This window comes from Thermobia domestica, chromosome 10, assembly GCF_964235325.1.
Source record: "Thermobia domestica chromosome 10, izTheDome1.hap1.1, whole genome shotgun sequence".
In the NCBI taxonomy this organism is placed as follows: Eukaryota; Metazoa; Arthropoda; class Insecta; order Zygentoma; family Lepismatidae; genus Thermobia; species Thermobia domestica.
Genome location: NC_137463.1, coordinates 214,981,080 through 215,003,569, shown reverse-complemented (window position 1 = coordinate 215,003,569; position 22,490 = coordinate 214,981,080). Strand labels below are relative to the sequence as shown.

The 22,490-nt window shown below is 33.2% G+C and overlaps 1 protein-coding gene across 1 annotated transcript in view; it reads left to right on the top strand.

Annotated features, from left to right (window-relative positions):
* LOC145662172 (trypsin-2-like) overlaps window positions 1-22,490 on the top strand; it is an 80,590-nt gene that overhangs the window by 21,020 nt on the left and 37,080 nt on the right. The window contains exons 3-6 of the mRNA XM_081727505.1: window positions 1,647-1,730; window positions 6,247-6,303; window positions 11,459-11,583; window positions 15,453-15,538. Of these exons, the coding sequence (XP_081583631.1) occupies window positions 1,647-1,730; window positions 6,247-6,303; window positions 11,459-11,583; window positions 15,453-15,538 (352 nt within the window). The remainder of the gene's footprint in view (window positions 1-1,646; window positions 1,731-6,246; window positions 6,304-11,458; window positions 11,584-15,452; window positions 15,539-22,490) is intronic.

Genomic DNA, 22,490 nt, shown 5'->3' with positions numbered 1-22,490 from the left:
GCACAGGGCCATCTTCGGGAGAATAAAAAATGCTGCGTGATATTCCAATCATAAAGTGGGAGAGGATGCTATAAATATATTTCTTATTCATTTTATCTGTCCTGCTTATCAGAAATTACTTTCTGTTGGGAGGGTACTGAAATGAGAGGGGCAAAATAAAACGTTGTGCCGCCTCCTACATGTTTGCTCAAATTATTACTAAAGAAAGCATTTTAAACTAAGATGTGTAAGGTTACTACATTATGTAAAGTTGACATATTGAGGATTATTATTATTATTATTATTATTATTATTATTATTATTATTATTATTATTATTATTATTATTATTATTATTATTATTATTATTATTATTATTATACGAATGTCTTTGGAGCACCGACATTTTGTAAGACGAAACATGGTATGTAGAGGTTTAAGATAGGTGGTCATAGGGGAGGAAAGAACAGGATTTTCCTCTATCTGACTCTCTAACGTAAAGATTATGTGTTGAAAGTAACAAGCATCAATCTTCTACAATAGGTAGCTTTTACGTAGAATATCAACTACTTCAGTTCTCCTTCTTCGGGCTACTTACCTTATGTGGTAAAATCGTGCTATCAGTTCGTCGTTTTCCATAGGTAATTTACACTATTTGCTCTATCTATACGTTAATACTTGGCATAGATTCATATATTTGCAGTTTGCAGATAATGCACGTAATAAGACATATTAGAAATGTTTCGTTACAGTGTCGTTTGTAGATTTAATCTACATTTCTCTCAATGACATAGATGTCGCTGCTTCGTGTTGAACTGCAGAATTCCCTCCCGTTCTTGAAAATTTCCCACTTTAGCAGAGTTGGTAATTCTCGTAATTTTGGTCGATTTAAGGTTTTTTGCTTCTAATTTATTTTAAGCTAATATCAAACATAAATATTAAAAATGGGTTTGTTATTAACGTTTCCTGCTGGGGACACCTTACGAATTTTCGAACATATAAAGAAAACGGAGATATTTTCAGAAAACTTCAAAATAAAGAAACGCGTCATTTATTTTGCTCATAGTAGTACATCTAATTGTCAGTGTATTTTCTTTACATGTACCACAAATAAATAAAAAAATCTGTTTCGACATCATAAAACGTACCATTTTTTGCTTTGGTTCTTTCAAATGACATACTTTGTTGAGCGCACAAAAAATTGATGATCTTCTCATAAATTGTGCTCAATAATTTACTCTTAAGCAAATAATTTTTGCTCAATTTAATTCCCTTTATCTATTGATGTAAGTCTTATCTTTGTACAGCATCCTCAGTGAATAATAATTTCAGTTTAACACTTAGGTATACTGTAGAGCTATATCTCTTGGACATATTATATACTAGCATCTTGCTAAGATTATAAAAGCTTGATAAGAATATGATCCATTACCGATTTCATTGGAATAATTAATACTTAGTATTATTATTAGTTATCGTACATTATCAGTTTTTACTAACTCTTTATCTATTTTCTCATGCAAATTTATAATCAGCTATATAGATTTGTTTAGGTCAATGAGTTTCATGAATTGGTATGTGTTTCATCTTTAGACATGTTTTCGTTATACACTAAAAGAAATATTGAAAATATTTTATAATTGTATTTTATTTGTACTATTTAACTAGGTACTAAAGTAGAAAATATTACAATGAAAGTAGAAGGCAACCAAGTAGAGCAACTAAACATCAGCGAAGCTGCTAGTGGTCCCAGTAAGTGCTTCCTCTGTTATCTAAGTAATTTTAAAGGAAATGTTAAGCGACCTAGAAGTCAATTTACACTAATACTTCATAGACTCTAGTTTGATGAGCAGTGTAGCTACTTCACTAGAGCGATTGTCCCCCTATTTAGATAATCCTACCAATAATGATATTCTCGCGTGAAGCTAAGTTCTTGTTTCTGGGAGACCTGGTGTTATTAATGTTAGTTACTTCAGAAGTAATGAATAGAAAATGTATATAGAACATCGTGTTTTTGAACTACAAATGTGGTGGAAATATATCCTTCTTTACATTGGTGGTTTTGAATTGTTTCTGGGTCGTTTCCCAAATACTACACCGCCATCTTGCAAACTCATTCAAATGAGTAAAATATTTGGTAGGTAGGGGGATTTCCTCGTTTATCATATGTATTTGAAATAGTACACGCACTACCAATTTTGAACGAAATTTGTGCTTAAAGCTTGAGAAGATATCAAATTTGTATCCAACAGAATTGGTTTCTTTGAGCATCTTTGGAGTCACATATTGTATAAATGAGACCTATCTTTATTGTTTTTTACTTCTGGAATTGAAATATCTTATCTGTATCACTTTTGATTTGTATTTTACCTCTACATTGAAAATAAAATTTTGTTCAACTGACTTATGGGTCATCCTGTACCAATTATTACATTATTACAATTTAATCTATTAATTCCTAATGTTGATTTTTGAAGTCGAGTCAAAAATGATGAAGTGTTAAATTCCTTATTTCTGTTGTTAATTCTCAACAAGATGAAAAGAAATGCAAATAAGTGTACACGGATAATGCCGGAGCAAGTATAAAGAATGCATATTTTTCACTACAAGTTTGATTTGGTTGGAGTCGACATCTGTTTTTTTTTTTTAAATCAAATATTAAAGTGGTGACTGGTTGACAAGTCCTCAGTACTAAGAAATTTAAGACTATAGAAAATATGAATTCGCTTTAGTAACATTAATTCCTTTTCTTAGAAAATTGTGGTTACTATTATTTTAAAATACCATTGAACAAAATAACATTTTTCGGCTATTACAGTTTAAAGAAATCAAAATAGTGTAAATAATCAATTTTATTAAATGTTCATTCAATTTGATACAGCACAGAATAACCCAGTATAATCTAGTTTTTATGTGCTAAGTAGTTGAACAAATAAAACATGACAGAAATGATTTGAAATAATATGCAATATTATTTAAAGGACAAGATACATTAAAAGAAAGGAGATAATTTTCATGTGTGACTCGCTTTTCCAAATCTACGGATTGACAATCAAGTAAAAGTAAGAGCCAAACAAGTTTTTGCCAATCACAAAGCCACAAGATGAAGAGATAATAAAGATCTGTAATAAGTAAAAAATTATTGTACTAATTACATCACTAAAGAAATACATCTTATAAGTAATCGGATTGTAAATATCGCGTTATAAATGTTAATAATATAGCCATGGCTATAGTATGTTAAGTAGTAGTAACCATAAACTCTAGTGAACACAATAGTTTTTATTTTGTACCTGTCGCTAAGAGTAAATTAAAGTTAATGTTATAATTCTGAGATTTAATAATTTCCTTAAGTCTTAATTATAACATATAAAGTTTCAGCTCTATAATTCGGCGAGTAATAAAAAATGACTATAAGATACAAACAGTTTTCCATTTGTGTTTTAACATAAAAAGTTTCAATATTATCTCTTTATCATTGACCCTACTTGCAATAAACAGATTTTTTACTGCTATTAAAACACCGTTCCCTCTCTTATTTGTATAATTCTGTCTAAATAATTATATTTATTATTTAAACTTTCTGTATTACAAATTCCTAGCTTTAACCAAATCTATTATCAATACAATGTCATAGTGGGAGCTGGAACAGTTGTGTACAAATTATTTATTTAGTATTTAATCCTCTGGTATTTTGGTACAATGTGACATACATTTATACTTACTACTCGTGTCTCCTACTTTAATTTCCTAAAGTCTTCAGTGTTCTTGGTGAATATACAATGTATCATTATCATATCAATAATCCTAATATTTCATGACCAGTCTACCAGCGAGAGAGCAACGTTTTTGGCTCTTAATTTGTTAGCTTCGTTGAAAATAATTATTCTGTTTGCAGAAGGGCTCTGATTTATGTAAATAGGATCCCTAATACTACAACCTTAGTCAATACTGTTAAGATTTGTTTTTACTTTCTTTTCTGATCTATCTTTACTAATCAAGATTTTCACAAATTTGTCAATTATACCATGACTTATCTGATTACTAGATAACATTAATCTATGACAGGTCAATCACGCCATCATTGCCTACACTTTTGATAACTGAAATAATTTCATTAGAGAAGTCTGAAATACCATTCAATTCTGATGTCTTTCTTCACCATTCGTATCTACGTCATTCCTTCCCATATTAAAATTATCAATTTCCATCAGAAGCATAATATTCTCGCATTTTAAATCATCAATAAGTTGGTGCATTTTCAGGCAATCCCCTTATTTTTAAATAGTTTATAATTTTTATCAAGATTCTCGAGAGCAAGTTTCAACAATCTGCTTAAATCATTTTCTTTTTGTTTATTTGATTTCTTAAAATTCTTAATTTCTTCTTTAATGGAGAATAAAAGTTGATTCACTTCAGTAAGGAAAAGGCGCTTAGTTGTGTAAGCTGTATGGTTGTTTCACTACTCGTACTTCTCTGCTATTTCTGGTAGTTATCGCAGCACCACAATTGATCACTAGATCGTATAAATTAGATTTCATTAAAATTCGCATAATACAATAAATTACTACATTCCTATATAGTCCTACTAGCTTGATTCTAATCACGTAGTAAGTCTAAAGCAATGCTACTTACAAAAGATTTAGTAATTTTAAAAGTGCAATCTATATATTGTAGCAAACTTCATCACGTCAATGCTCAACAAATTACTATTTGAGCTTCCGTTGGAATTGGCAATTTGCAGTCAACAGAACATAGTAGAATGTTAAAATAACATGACAAAGTACTAAATTTCTTTTTACAAAGTTACAAAGATGATAAAAAACGGATGATGCTACACCAAAGTATATGTAGTTCGCTAAACGTCTTTAATGTAACATGTAAAGAACAATGCATAAATCCTCTCGAACATCAATATACGTTTACTAATCTTTCTGTGATTAAGAAGAAAGGCGATTGCAAAGAATATTTATATTTACCATCTCTTTTTCGAGTCTGATCTCGACAGGTAAGACGTTCTGACCAGACTCATCATGAAATGGTCAGAACTATAATTCACTATATAGAAATTCATTCAGAAGAAGAAACAGATACGTTTTTTCTGGCTATTAATAAATCATCTAAATATTTATGTAGTTACTTTCTGGTAATCAGAATCAGAGCATTGTAATATGCATTGAATTCCTTTATATTCACTATCAGCTTATTCATGTGGAATAGTTTGACAACAACATATAAAACTTACAAACTATTGTTAGAAAAATCTGTAATGCGAAATTAGTGGGCATGTAATAATGAAGCACTTAAATGTAATCTAAAATGAAAATGTGATGGGAAGGAAAACAGCAGGATGCAGTTTTTGTACAAACCAATTCGACATTTTCAAATCGTAGATCCAAAAACAATTTAAGATTGCCCCCAAAAAGCACTTGTATTTCATACACGTTCATGTATATGGATCAGGGCAGTATAGATTTGAAAATACAAAGCAGAAACTTAGAGATGATGGAGATGTGGGAATTGAGGAGAAGATTGTTTGCTATCAAAGTAGGCAAAAAGGAATTAGGAAATTGATGTATTAAAGTAAACTGATACTGATACTAGGTACAACAAGAAATAACATTACTTCTAAAACAAATCACGGTTCAGGGTAGAGTAACATACTGGTGAAAGGAAACGTAGGTCAAAAATCTTTATGGGAAACACTAAGATAAAAGTATCTGGGCAAACTCAGTATAATAAACACTATTAACGTGTAGAATGGTTTACATTGAATACGAAAGATGGTATGTTCTTACTGCCCACCGCTTTGTCGTATATATAAAAGATCCTAAACTGAATTTTACATTTGTATTCATTGACACGATATGAATAAATTGCAGCAAAAGAGCAAACGCATGTCCAAAAGCATATTATATGACCTTTCATTCTGATATTTCTCCTAATGTATTTGCAAATAATAGATTGGGTAAAGACTTCTATTACTTGTAGGATTAGCAATACCTTTTCCCATAATACGAGATTAACACAAGACGTATGTAACAAATTAAATAATAATAATAACCATGTTTTTAATTGTTATTATGTAATATGTCTTTTTTTATAAAATATATTTTTAAATAACAATTGTAATCTCTTTTACAAATAATTTGGTTCATTATTATGTATCCTTATGTATTATTAATTCGTATGCTGAAACTAATTTGAATATTATTTTTGCTGCTCCAATGCACATACTACTTTAAAATACTTTTGTATATATTTTCAGATCAATTGCCATTACTCCAAAAAACTCCTAGATATGGTGAAACACAAGTTACAAGTGGTCAGTAATCATATCTGTCAATTGTCTCATACCCACGTATATAGTAAGGATAAATTATATATATAAAAGGTATCATAAATTTAAGCTTCAATCAAAGTTTGGAGCAACTTCTTTATAATAGAGGTGAAAAAGACGGCTTTTTTGGGTGTAAGTCTGTTTTTCATATAACGGCGGGTTTTGGAGGTAAAATTTTAATGTTTACTTTTTTATTTTCAATGATTTTCTTAATCAACTATCATTTTCATTTTTCTGTTGTTGATTCTAGAATTTTTTAAAAAATATTTAAAACACTCATTATTAAAAATACTACATCCAGTCCAGAGTTTGCTGTTTTTATTGGTTTTGGAACTAATGTTTCATTAGTGTTCAAGAATGGTTAATTATGCAAATTAGTACATCAGTAGGTTAAAGATTGTTGCTTAACGACCTTATGAAATTATACATTTTGTCAGACATGTAGTACAGATTACCTTAATTCAAACTGACAGACAAGGAAAAAAATATATAAGAAACCAAACAACATGTACAAAAACATTACTGTTTCAGTATAGACTTTTGTTAAGAAGAATATGGGGAAAATGGCGCATCTAAGAGCAACACAAAATCATAATCTATATGGTAGCATATAAACCTCTAAATTTCATCACATATTTTGCGGCCCTTCCTGTTTGTACGAAACATAACAACAGCTTTGTAATTGCATTAAATACAACTACTAATAATAACAATAACAATAGAGGTAAGTTTAATTTTGTTCAATGATTCTCTTATCAATAATTGATATAATAACTCAGCAATTCAGCACAATCTACTTAAGTTGAATTCATACGGAAGACATAGGTATCATTTGCTGGCGAATCCGAGCCACTGCATTCTGCATGGAAATAATTCAATCAAAGCACAGTATATTGACATACCGCTCTTTCAAAATCGTCGCAGATACAACAGTAATTTGCAGAACCGGCTAGATGGAAAATATTATGACTAGCCAGTAAATATTGACAGGTTCAGGAAGTAAATCCTGCGCTCTTCATATTCCATTGTCTCTCGCTTCATCAACGTGTAAAACCCACATATATGTGGGTTGAAATCCAGAAAATCAGCTGTATATTAATGAAGTAGCTTGCATCATCTATTAGAATACTGAAATATTGTTGTATAGAAAGTTCGAAACATGCATGGATTATAGCGAACTAACTTACTGCGTGAAAATTAAAATATGCGTAAGTGGTTTGTCATTGTGGAACTTGTGTACATTAGTACCTGCAGGAAGCTATGTGTTTCTCAAAGTGTATATGGGTTCTTTTTGTATTCGAGAATCCTAACTAATTTTGACATCAGCTGTAAAGAGAATTATATATATATATATATATATATATATATATATATATTAGACTTGAAATATATTCGAAATGACAAAAATGTGACAAATCCAGTTCGGCACGAACGTTACAACGTCAGGGACTAATAAAATTATGTGAACAGGAAGTGCCGTCAGAGCCCCCGTTATACAGCAACAAGGGCCAATTTGAAAATTTGAAATGGGAACGTGGTAAATTGATACCTCGTTCGATAGATCTTGGAAATTTAAATAACAGGCTAAGAAAAATATCTGCGATATAGGACACCGTTTTCAAAATGGCCGTCAAAAATTTATGTTATTTTTAGAGAACTTAAAACTACAGGTATAATTAGTGATAACGGATGTAGTTTATCTTTTCAAAACGTCATTCCTTCTGAAATTATTGAGATTTTAAAAGATAGCAGCGGAGATGGCTCACAACAATGATTTGTGGTAAGTAGCAACATTGTCGTTACGGAAAACTTCATTAGCAAGGTAGGTACAGTAAATTCAATTATTTCTTTCGCTTCAAGATGAAGGTCCGAAAGAGTAACAAAGGATATTGATTGACAAACAGAATACATTTCATCTGTCCGGCGCGAGGGTCTGAGATTTAAGGTCGGAAATAAACTTTGAAAGGATAGTTCAAAATGGGTTCAATTCAATCTTGTTTTCCTCTGTGTTTGATAACTAACAGAAACTATTGGAGATGCGATCGAGTGAACTGAATAGTAATATGGATTATTTAGCATTCCTATTAACGTTTGGTTAAAATTAATATTTTGTAACTTATTTTCTAGCTGATTGGTTAAGAGAAATGGTGGGGGAATGTAAACTGTGAACACTATCATTCCAGGGTGCTAATAAGTATTCTTTCAATGTATCCAGAGCTAAGGATAATCCTGTAATGGGCTCTACCTTATACCGTAGACCAGCGTTTCCCAACCTTTTTCAACTTGCGGCACACTTCAGGGTAACTTGAATTCTCGCGGCTCACGTATTATTATTATTATTATTATTATTATTATTATTATTATTATTATTATTATATTATTATTATTATTATTATTATTATTATTATTATTATTATTATTATTATTATTATTATTATTATTATTATTTGAAAATATAAAATACTGTAGTATTTTTTTCTGATTACTGACATCCTTCTCACAGAGAAGAAAGCTAGACCACTGTTTTTTCCCCGTGGTAAATCATTATGCTTATTTTTCATTTTAATTTAAAAATAGAAAACAATTACAATCAGATATAGGGCTCAAGTTGTTAAAAATACACTTTGTTTTCGAAAACTGTATCCAACCTTTCATTAAGAAGGAGGATCACTAAATAACGAACGAACAAACGAATCTCTTTTACTTTTAAAACACAAATATAGGTAATTCGTATGCATGTTTACTTTGCCGGAAGGATTGAATAATATTTTAAAATTTCAAGTTACGAAATAGTCTGCAACCATAAAGAAGCAATAATGGTCATAACAATGATAACAAATACTTTTTTTCAAAATTAGAAATGCACAGAAAAATGTTCTACAGAAAAGTAACACAGTATGAAACTTTAAATTTTAGATTCATAGTAGTAATTTGAAATACAAATATACCTTTTTCTGTATGTCTTGCAATTTGATTGCTATAGAATTAATAATTTTGGTTGGGAAACGCTGCCGTAGACATTAGTTCCAATTGTGTTCTGTGTAGTGTATTCTTAGTCATGCACGATAAGCCTTGCTACTGCTGCCAGTCTTGCATAATTTGATGATTTGAATCCGCTACTGTTCTCCTATTTTTTAAAACTTTTCTCTTTCCGTATTTATGAGCTTATACATGTGTCTCCCTTAGTGCTACAACGTGTAAATATTTTCCATGCAACATACAAAATGTTGACATACCTGTGTGGATTTAGATTTGATTTGATATTTACATACTAGTCAACCTGAAAGTTCTAAGCACCGGACCTACAGCTTTATACGTGAGTTATGAACTACAATCAAGAGATGTTGAGTGTAGAGACCAGTACGCCAAGAAACCTAGCATATGACATTCCCCCCACACTAACCAGCCTCGAAAATAGTTGGATGAAGTACCTGTTGTTAATTGCTCTGATATTTGATTTTGCTTATTCCTATGCGCATTCGGTGGATGTATGAGAGAGAATTTGTTAGTTTCTCCTTTGCTCTTGAGCACACACATTGATTGACTGCTATAGATTGCTTGGAATATCCTAGCAGTCTGCAGAAACAAACCAGTATGGCACGTTCTACTGTTCAGTGTACTAGTATCTCCTGATCTGGTCTGCTGCACTGCCGTTAGTGTCAAAGGAGTACTACATACTAGAACGCACTGTAAAGCAATTTCACGTATGTTTGAAATATTACTACTGTTCGTAGTCATATAATTGTTACGGTTAGTAACATTTCGGATAAGGTGTTAATCAATGATAAAAATCGAACAAAGTGTTGTCGAATTTTCATCTGGCCGGTTTTCTCAATACAATGCATTCATCCAAAAATATAGAAATAACATTATTAGCCAAATTCATCTGCGGCATTTGCTTTAGTGGAGGTCTTAAGACAGAGCCAATCTCCACCAGAAGTCAGGATGTGTGTAGAATCAAAAATTTAAAAAAAATACCATTGCACGAATAGAGGGACTGTTCAAGTGAAGACATCCAGCATCAGAATTCGACGTTAGCTTATAAGCAGGTTAAATGATTTGATTCATCTCGAAAATAATCAAAGTTGAACATATTTTTCTTTAGAAGATTACGATTTTGTGACTAAACGGCGAACAGTGCAATAAGTTCATATAAGCTTGGTTATACCAGATAAGTGCATGAATAGTGAAAACGGTGAAACTACGTTGATTTGACTTGATTTGACTGTTGGAAAGGAATATCTGAGAATTTTGTGCCATAATGGTGAGAGAAAGTAGGAAAACTCGTTACTGGAAGAAGTTACGGTGAAACGAAAATGATAATCTTATAATAGGTTATATTCTTATGTGAACAAATAAAATGGTACAGAAATTATGGTATATGATTATTAATAAGGAAGTAATTACCTTTCATACTTGTGCGAGTAAGTCATGGGGTAACTGGGGAGAGCAGTATATAAACTACATTCTGTTTCCTGTCAGATCCCTATACATTCGGTAATCCTCCGTATTCTTCTTCGTTCCAACTTTTCTCAGGTATCCTAACTCATTTAGAGGAATAATCTTTGTCCAGTATCACTTTATCACATACTCCTCTTATTATGTTTAATTTTTTTTGGAGTTTCTGGAGGCACATGTTACAAATAATGACACTGTATTACCTGTTGACTCTCTAATGTATAAGAAGGTTTTCATTTGTTACAGTGATTAACGTCTTCCTCCTCTTACATAGTATCACTGATATAAAGAAATAACGTCAAAGTTCTAAGGCGAAATTGACGCAAAAATCCTTAGATTATGATAAGATCTTAACAACAAGAGCGGTCACGTTGAAGAATTGATTTACTATATAACAACGATGAAATAAGTGAATTCAATTTTAAATTTAAGCTACTTCTTTTTAAAAAGTAAGATAAACAGCATAAATTTCAAAAGTAAACTTGTGTCTAAGGTAATTTTAAGAGTATTTTATTTACTATCCAATTTTCAGCAATTCTAACAAACTAAGCTATCTTCGGAGATAAGTAATAAGGAAACATAAATGGACTTCAAGTAACAGTTATTAAGCACTATCACATCGGATAAGGTATCTGAATATATGAAACAACTGGAACTTTATTGATAAAGTTTCTCAATGCAGGTTTCTTCCCATTCATCGTTCAAATTCGAAAGACGGGAGAATATCATGTTTGCTCTGGAGCTATATTATCAGATATATGGATTCTAACTGCTGCACATTGCTTTGATGCGGGAGTATTGGATGAGGTAAGAATGGTTTTCGTATGATAATAAAAGCTATCAGAGTAAGTGATAGAACTTTAAAAATATTTGTTTCCATAAATCTTGTAACATATGATAGTACAAATAGGCGTTCACTCACGATAAACTTCGGTTATGACTACTCCGTCGTGAGTCAATTTGACCGTAAATCAATTAGACTGTAACCATATATATATACCACAGAACAAAATGCCATATTAGTCAATTGTCAGCCCTTGATTCAGTCTGCGTTTACACTGGATCAAACTCGGACAATTAAATAAATTAATTTATATTTATAGACACATTTATTTTCGTCCTCATTCTTAAGAAAAATTGTCTATTTGCATAAATGAGGAGCGTGTTTTGAAAACTCGATATATGCTGAAAATTCAATTTTACAAAAAAACGCATTTGTTTTTATTTTATAGTAGGTAGGCAAAATGCTTTAAGTTTAATTTTTGCTCTGATATTACTTAGTACTATTGCGAGTAAGATGACGTAATAAAATGTATTAAAGGGCAATGTTTGTTTTACTAGAAAAAAGAAAGAGGAAGTACTTAAGTTTTTCCAAAGGTCGATAAATGCAAGTGTATACAAATATAATACACAGACCGATACAGTTATATTTTATTTTGTTGTGTATATGTGTTTGCTTTTTCACTTTTATAAAGATTTTATTTTTTTGTTTTTATTTATTTATTTATTTATTTATATCAGACTCCAGGCCCCAAAGAGTCTAGGACTCACTTTAAGGGGGAATAAAGTTTATACATATTGAAATACAAAATTAAATTGCTTATACATAATAGATATACATATACAAAAATAAAAATGAGACAATATCTATTGAGTTTATCCTTCCACTTACTTGCTACTTTTTTGTTTTTAAATGCTGTTCCTTATACAGTTACACTTCATATTCATAGTTTTTGCCGTAATAGCTCTCTTATTCGTTTTTTGAATAATGATTTTGATTTCAACTGTTCGTAGTCAGTTGGAATTTCGTTGAAGCACTTTATGAGATAGCAATTTTGTGTATGAACTTAATGTTGCTAACTTTATTCGAAGTAATCATGGTAATAATACATACTGTATAGCAAGATTATAATATTAAAAGTATGTTCATTTATACTTACTTTACACTATTTGTGAAAGCCAGAATGTAAACAAAAAATATCAACGCTGGAATATAGAACATCTTTGTAATAGCCCTTTGCATCATCCGGAACAACCAAATACTATAAGAGAGCAGAAATATCTTTCTTCTTCTCTTTGGTAAAAATATTTTGCTTTGACGAGACAATAGAAGACAACACGATTCGATGACACTGTTTTGTTTTTCGCAAAACTTCAACTGCCCAAAATATGTACTCTCAACTGACACATGAACACAATTCATTGCCTTTATGTATATGGCTGTTCAGTTTGAATGGAAGCCTGGCTTTCAACACTTTTCTCGCACTGTTCTTCAGTTCTTGGTAAGAACTTTAAGTATGCTCTTCTAAAATTAGATAGTATTCTTGAGGGGATAAGATGTCTTCCTTTCTTCTGTATGGTTTCTCAATTCGCCAAAATACACGGTCTGGAGGCATGTAGGTATGTCAATGAACTGGGAAGAAGTAAAGGATATTACGGAATTTTTAACTTCTTTCGAAGAATGCAATGAGAGTTGTCATCATGACACTGTTTTCATTCTGGCTGCTACATGAATCTGAGAAGAGATGCAATGTAGTGGGAGTAGGTCATAACTCCCACACTCAGAAAATGTCAAAACGCCCACAGAATCGGTCGTAACTCCGACACAAATGGACAAATCTTCCAAATGCACGAACGATCATAACTCCCACACAGGTAAGCGATCATAACCTCCAACGGTCATAACTCCACACACAGCAACGGTCACAATCCACACATAAATGGACAAATCTGCCACAGAGATGGACACAACTCCCACACGCAGAAATTGTCACAACCGCTACATAAATGGACAAAACTCCCACACTCACGAAATGTCAAAACGCCCACAAAATTGGTCTTAATTCCCACACATATGGACAAATCTCCCAAATGCACGAACGGTCAAAACTTCCTTGTACTTCTTTTTATTATTTTCAGAATGTGAAACTTACAATACGTACAACCAGGATCAGTTTAAAGTGCAGGAGAATTGACCATTTGTATGGTGGTTGTGACAATTTCTGCGTGTGGGAGATTTGTTCATTTCTGTGGGAGTTTTGTCCATTTATGTGGAGATTGTGACCGTTGCTATGTGTGGGCGTTTTGTCCATTTGTGTAGGAGTTATGACCGATTCTGTGGGTGTTTTGACATTTCTTGAGTGTGGGGCTTTCGGCTGTGGGAGTTATGACCTAGACCCAATGTAGTAGGAGCATCACATAATGTTTCATCGGTTGCATCCTCTTGAAGACTCTGTTCCCAGCCAGGTATAGAAAACTACGTTTTCCTTGCTCCGCTGATTACAATGAGCCATGATTCTATAACCACGTTGAGATTGTATAACCACACCTGGAATTTAAAAAGCACGTATTGCATTTATCGACTTTTGCTGTAACTCTTCAAGAGCATATGCCGACTTCTCCTAAAACCGTGTGGTATCGGCTATTTCTACGCACTTTGGTAAAACACAATTCACAGGATAAAGTAAATGGTAAAAGCTGTTACAAAACATAACTCACTTTTGAATTTTTTGCATTTATCGAGATGTGAAGAAAACTCCTCATCTTATTTAATTAATATGAATTACTGAGAATTCACACGACAAAATGTTATACGAAATTTGCTCCAGTGTAACTGCTACCAGAATTATAATTTTCACCAACAGTTTTTAATCTTTAATAATAATAATAACTTATTGAACCTTAATAGAATTGAGTTGCATGTAGTACATTCTGAATTTAAAACGCACAATGAGCAAAGCAATGTTTTGAAATAGGTAAAAACATACAAAAAAGAACATCTCGATATTCTCATGATTAGAAAATAATTTGTTAATAAGCTATAACATTCATCGACTTTTCTTAAATTCAAATCCATGAAACTTTGTAAGTACATTTTGAGCGACTGAAAAATTGTAAATACTCTACATTTCCATGGGGCACGGTGGCTCAGTGGTAGAACACTTATCTCTGGTGTGTGGAGTCCCTGATTCAATCCTCGGCCAAGCAAGTTGGTGGACAACATCGTGTCCGTGAGTTTTCTCGAGATACTTCTGTTTTCCCTTACATTCTAATTCCACCAATTCTTCCACCATCATTCACATGTCTTAATCATCAGTCTCTGTTAAACTAACGGGTATTAACGTGGGACGTTAAATTGAAAGGTTTACTCTATATTTCTGAATCCCAGACGTGATTTCCATATTTTGTACCCAGAAATATGGGTTTCATCTTGCTTTCGCGACATATGATGTAAATTTTTCCTTACTGAACATAATAATGAGTATCCATTAAGCGCTAATGTTACCTTATTCCACTTTAACATAGAACATTCGTATATTTATTCCACTCTTTCAGGGAGGAAGGCTAAGGAATCTCTGCATATGATTTTATCTTTAATACAGTATTATATTAAGTACTGAACATATGCTCAGTATGTGTTGTAAATGTATATTTTGTAGTCCTTTGTTTAAAATATGGGTGTTGTCTTGAATTCAGAAATATATATAATATGCAAAATTTAGCTAAAATCGTTAATTAAAGGAATAATTGATTTTCGAAGGAAATTGATAAACTAAAATTGTTAAACGGAACGATCTGTCACTTAATCTGAATAGTATATTTATATCTGTGAAAAGGATATTTTATTAAAGACTAGGTTACAAGATAATTATTGCTACGATTATTACTGTTTTCAGGTGGTTGCTGGACAATTTGATTTGAGTGTGAAGACAGGGCAAGAGCAAATACGGCAGATAGTAAATGTAGAATCATTAAGTGAAACGTAAGTAACACGGAAAGGAACATGAAGAAAAAAATGTTCCTTCATTTGAAGGTATTATACTTGCTTGTTCTTGAAGCTTGCTACGGTATTTTACTTGTTCTTTTATATTATAAGTACAAGACAGGTATGTTACTGAATATATCAATGTACAGGATGAGTTTTCAAATTGATACTGTTGAAATATCTGTAGAAATAAGCATTGAACGAAACAAATGTTCTGAAGGGGAAATCCACCTGCGGTATAATTATCCCTCTCGATCCCTAGAAAGCGGGGTGGAAGACAACACTGAAACTTGAAATGAGGACAACCATCTTTCACTTTAGAATCACATTCATTGAGAAAAAATAAGTAAAATTTATTCCAAACACTTTTTTTTCGATTTGGGATAGATGGCACGGTAACCAGTAAAACAATTTCGCTAAGGTTCCTTCGATTGGGAGTTCCCAAATATTATTCTACCTGTAGAATAAATCTGCGATAAACGGGTTAATCTAGTCGACTACTAAGCATTTCATTGTCTTCACAGCTCCATAGTCATAAAACTATGAATACTAGTTCAGAAACAATAAATTAATGCATTTAGAAACAAATGGAGCAACTATATGAATATTATAAATGTAGTGAAACTATTTAATAGGATATGGTGTGTATTGTATCCAAAATGGAAAATAAAATTCACTTCAATAATAATAAAAACTAAATGAATGAATCGAATAAGAAACAACATTTTTGATCATCATTCTTGATAAGATTACCATTTTTCCCAACTAAAGAAGGAAGTATGAAATATTAAAAAAAATATCAAGTAGCTTTTAAAGTATCGTAGGTGTTGACCACTGAGAAATACAGAAGCTAAAATGCATGCTAGGTAACTACATTTACGAGCGTCAGGTTCACCTAATTGACAGATGAAGCATCATGTATGTATTTTCACCATACTTGTTCACTTGAACCCAATGTATTCCAAAGACGTGAGCTGCATACGGAACTTACGATGGTTGTTTTGAATTACTTTATAAATATTGTAATGAAACAGAGAATTGGAATTCTTGTTTACGTTTCTGAAAGAGAAAACTTTAAGGACTAGGTAGATGAAAAGTAAGTGAAGGAGGAAAAATATTTCCACAAAAATTTTAAAAAATTGCTTTCCACAGTTATGCAGGCTAGGATAAGGAGACGGTGATTATGAGAAATGAATGAATTGGTAGAATAAAGAAAGTGGGAGGAAACGGGAGAACCCCGTGAAAACCCACGCGCACGGTGTTTGTCCACCACAAAGGTTACCTGGTGTGAGCTATGATCGAACCAAGGACCCCATGCACTTACTTATTATTCATGACTTTTTGAAAATACAAAGTCCAGGTTACAATACTACATAAGAATCATGGTTGTTAAAGCTGTATAATAAATATGAATCTGTAATCTGCACATGACATAATTATACAGAAAGACAATAAAACTGGCTCCGCGTAGCGTAGTCGTTAACGCTCTCGTCTTTGATGAGCGCCTCCCCGGGTTGAACTCCCGGTTGTGGCGCTCGGTCGAAAAAGTGCAACAAGGTCATTCAGGCAAGCCATCCTGAATTAGTTTTTCCTGGGTTTTCCTCATTCACACCATGTCTGGGTGGCACCTAACATATAGGTTTCAGGGTTTCCTTCTGCAATCCTTTCGTCCTTCCCTTTTCTCGGATAGTGTGCTCGCCGAGGGATGTCATCTCTCAAATGTGACGGACTGACATGGCCCTAGATGCCGAAAGGCTAGAAATCTAAATCCTAAATCCTAAGAAAGACAATAAAGTCAAAACATCGTAGTTGTAAGATTACACAACCAAGCTAGAGAAAACAATACAAAACACACTGTACAAACAAGGAAAAATCTCTATTATTTAAATATGACATGTAGAAAGTTCGTAAAATGTTTATTTTCCTCCAGCCGACTCCTAAGTGGTCCACCGAGAACGTTGCACATAATCAAATTATTCGATTTCTGTGCAATGAGGTCCAGTGTGAAGCAAGTAGTCGAAAGTTGTACTAAGCCATGTGACGGCTGTGTTCCGAGTTGGCTAGAATTATTGATATTCAGTGAAAAGAAAAATGTTCGTCGTAAAATACTGTTTAGGTATGCGTCAGATGAGTGCCAGCGAAGCAATAAGTTGCTTCCAAATTGGCCCAGCATCTAAACATTCAGGAAGGCGGTGATATGAAGTGCCCCTACATAGGTCAGTAATAGACCTACGAATGGCGTATAAGCGTTGATTGGTGGGAATCAGATCATGAATTGCTTGGTATCACATACTTTTCACTTCATTTGTGAGGATAGGATGATCCGTATTCCGCGAAAACGCGGGCCAGTTGTGTTGCGAATGGTGCATGATAAAAGAGGCAGTTGCTGAATTGTCGCGCTGTTGTCGGAGTATGTTGTATAAAATGCGCGTATGGCCTGCTTGTTCTGGAGACAAGGGGCAAAATATGCCCAGGTTAATATGAGGTCATGAAGATAGGACGGACAAAGATTTTCATTGCGTAAGTTTGGGGGTTATTGCCATTAAGTCTTTCTGTCCAGCAAGTTAACCACTGTGCAGTATGTGTACTTTCATTTAAAGACTGTACATGTAACTAGATAACTAACTACCCCTGTGGCTTATGAAACCCAGAGGTTCAATGTCGAGTTACAAAAGCTCTCCACTGACTTCTATCCTTAGCCAACTGGATCCAGTTTGTACTTCGTATTCCTATTTCTGCGAGATCCATCTTAATATTGTCCTGCCATCTGCGCCTAGGTTTTCCTAATGGTCGTTTTTCGATTGGTCTTCCAGTTAAGACTTGAAACCATTCCTACTTCCTTCCACCTTGGGTACATAACCTGCCCACCTGAGCCCCTTAGACTTGATGACCCTAACAATATTTGGTAAACCGTATAAATTATGTAGTTCCTCGTTATGAAATTTCCGCCGTTCTCCACTACCGTTCCTCTTGGGTCCGAATATTCTTCTCAGGATCTTGTTCTCTAATACTTTTAGTTTATGTTCTTCCCTCAGAGTAAGCGACCATGTTCGCAACCATACAGAACAACAGGTATGATTATCATTTTATATATTTTAAGCTTCAAATTTCTCGACAGAATTCGCGACGACAAGATATTTTGAACTGAATAATAACACGAATTCCTTGATTTTAGTCGACATTTAATTTCTTTGTGAATATGATTTTTGTCTGTTAATATTCATCCCAGATATTTGAAATTATCTCCTTTATCAAAAGTATTGTTTAGTATTTTAACACATTCATAATTTGCCGCATTACGGTCTTACGGTCACAACGCGATTCCATGTATTTAGTTTTGTTTGCATTTAACTCTAAACTCATGTTCCTGCAAGCGTTTAATAAGACCTCTGCATTTCTTTCCATTGTTCTCCTATCATTCCATATTAAATTTACAAAATCAGAATATGCCATAATCTCGTGAGCACCGTTAAACTCTAGGCCCCGATTGTTATCTTTGATTTTCCTTATAGAAAGACTGTATATGTATATTTTTAAAAGTAGTGCTTAAGCTTTCTGGCGAATATTAACCAAATTGAGATATCCGTGAAGATATAGCAGGTACAGATCCATTCTACAGAAATCACTCAATTAAGGAGTCTATATTCTTGGTATACATTTCTGTAATATTCTTACCAAGAATATTAAGAATGAAGACAAACTGCCCATTCCAAGTGCTCAGCGGGTAATCTGGACGTTGCTAGTTATGAAACAATAATTCCTGAGATTTATGTGCATTGAGCCTTAGTCCACTCAGCAAGGAATACCGCTCAACATGTTTCATTGCTTTCTGAAGACGAGAAAATTTAGTACAAAACAGTGAAACATCATCTGCATATTATTGGATATTAACCTTGCAAAAATCATGTAAATTGGATCTTGGTCCCTCGTATTTTTTTTTTTTTTTTTTGTAATAAGGGGTCAAGTTTGTGACTGAACAAGAACATCGAAAGTGCGCAGCCTTGCTTAAGGTTTATAGCAGGTGACAGATGACAATTTAAATGAATTTTCGATTATGCACTTCTGTATAATCTGGTAATGAGGCTGATGAAGGATGGAACAAGCGCATATGCCATACAGATGGAGGAAAGTACGACAGATATATATATTGATGGGCCATACTGTCAAATGCTTTCCAAAAGTCAAGTGAGACTACACAGACTGGGAGGCGTTTAAACTGGTAATATGAAATTATATCAAACAGTTTGAATAGTGCTGCTGCTTGCGTATTATACGTAAGATTGAACGTAGCTTGATATGGGCTCATGAGCTTACTATAGATGGTTTTAAGCGGCTAGCAAGCGTTTTGGTAAATACTTTAAGGTCGGTATTCAGAGCGTAGTAGAACGAAAGTTCTCAAGAGAAAAACGTCCGGATTTTTTAGAAGTATGGTCAAGATCCAATCTTTCTGTGGAATACTAGAAGTATGTAACAATTCATTCATTATCTGGAGTAAAGTTTGTCCAACAATATACCAATATTGCTTATAGAATAGGTAAAGCAGACCATCAGGCCCAGGGCTAGACATGTGATTTCTTCAAAGCACTCGTCAATTTCTCAACCAACAGGTGTGCATGAGGGAATCCAAGGCGTCGGGAGGGACATGCGATAAAGGAAAATCTATAAAGTCTTGTATGCCAGCCAATGTCTCCTGGGGTGTCTCATACATTTGCTGTTAATAGCGAACAAATTCAATTTGAACATCATCAAAATCATGGAAAGTTTGTTGGTCACCGATATCAAGACAATCTATGTATTTCTAGGTATTAGGATACATATTACTCATATAATGATAAAAGAAGGTATTTTCTTTTTCCAGTTTTTCACGAAGATGTGAACGGTTGTACAACTGAGAAAAAAATGATGTTGAACTTGACGTAGTTTTGCTTTGATGTGATGTATGAGAGTAAATTTTTCCGCCGTACTCGGCTGGGACAGTATATTATTCAAAATTTGTAATAATATTCCTGGGTATGGAGAAAATCAGTCTTTGTTTCACGAGCTTGCCATTGAAAAAATGAACTAATTTTATTTTTAGCGTAAGCTGACCACCACTGATTAAGGCTGTTGTTGTTTACACAAATACTGCCATTTATGAAGGAACAAGTTTTTAATATCAGTTCGGTGTAAAAATCGAGATGGCAATTTCCAATATGAGCGACCAACAGAACGATTCATTGCTTGTGAAAACTTGCAAGTAACTTGGATGGATACATGATAAGATGATGGGATACACATGAGCGCTTCTGTAGTATTACGCAGGGAAACTTTTGAGATATAAATTCTATGTAAATGTGGTTGTACTCGAGTGGAACGGTACGTCATTTGGCTGTCTGCGTGCCATAATAACCAAATATCGCGTAGGTGAAGCTGTGAGGTAAGATTTTGCATAGCCTTACATATTACATATTGTCCTGACGTGTCTAATAGTGATTCCTCCGCATTTCAATCTCCTGCCATTATAAGTTTGTCCGGGAATGTGGGTAACAATGGCACTGTATCTTCATTATAAAACTGTTCCCTGTGAAGGCGATTGTGCTTACCGAATGGTGAATAAATGTTGATAATCGTGAGCCTCTCGGAGCTGCAACGAATTCACCTAGAGGAAGGTAAACATATTATATCGTCCACTTGTATAACTTTCATGTACAACATATCAGTTCCTCATTGGTGTTCACCTTGATTAATAATAACATTATATGCCGGTAAGAAATGAAGAGAATGCCGCTTCTTAAAACAGATGAAAATCGACATCAAATTGTGCTACAAATTGCTTCAGTAAGCACTGATTAGGTGTTTGATATAGGATTTAAATTGAGTATACAAAATGACCGGGTATTAGGTAGAGGCATATTACTGTTGGAAACAGTAACATTGCAGAAATAATTATGAAGAAAGACAAATCTCTGAATGAAAGAAAGTACAAGGCCAATTAATATATTGATGAAAATACTTATAATGAGGATATATATATATATATATATATATATATATATATATATATATATATATATATATATATATATATATATATATATATATATATATGTGTGTGTGTGTGTGTGTGTGATTTGGGTCTAAACGGACCAATGTCACTTTTTAGCAAAAATGAGATTTTCCTCCAATTTAACGCCTTTAAATGGATATTTTCTTGTGCAAGAAAAGCAAATGTTAATATGAATAGTATATATTCCAAACTATTTCGTGTTGACAGAAGCCCCTTTAGTCCCAAGTTGACTTTTATGAATCACACAAAACATTACAAACAAAATAAGACATTGGCATATATACTGTACTGAACTTACATTGTAAAATTCTGGCTACTTACATCTGTTTCCAAATTCTTCAAATTTATATTGGACATAAGATTATTATCATTTTTGCTTAACTTTCCAATAGCCAAATACGATTGACATTTGTCCCAAAGTGCTTACCTGGATTGCAAATCAAAATTCTGAGCCAAGCCACGAAGATAGTTCTCTAAAGTTCTTTCAGCACATACCTGTACAATAGTACGTACTCGACTTGCAGTTACTCCGTATTTTTTTTCTGTTAGTGGACAATACTTGTCCAGCAACTTCTTGTTCACTTGCACTCCATTTATTTGTTGTTCCTTCTTCAGTGCTTCAATAAATTTAAACATGTTAGTGTGATGAGCACCAATGAAAGAGCAAAATTTACGGTGCCATCCGTCGATGCTGTTGTTTGTCCTCGGCAGGTCTCCGAGAGCAGCTTCGTATTGATTCCATTTTATGGCGATAATTGGAGGACGTCTAACACCTCAAAGCTGTGGACGCCCTATCCATGTATCTCCGAAATAGTCAATTAACGGTTGCAGAATTTGTGCATTTTCATTGAAGAAATTTGAAATGAAATGAAATGAAATCTTTGAGTTTTACGTCCCACGGTA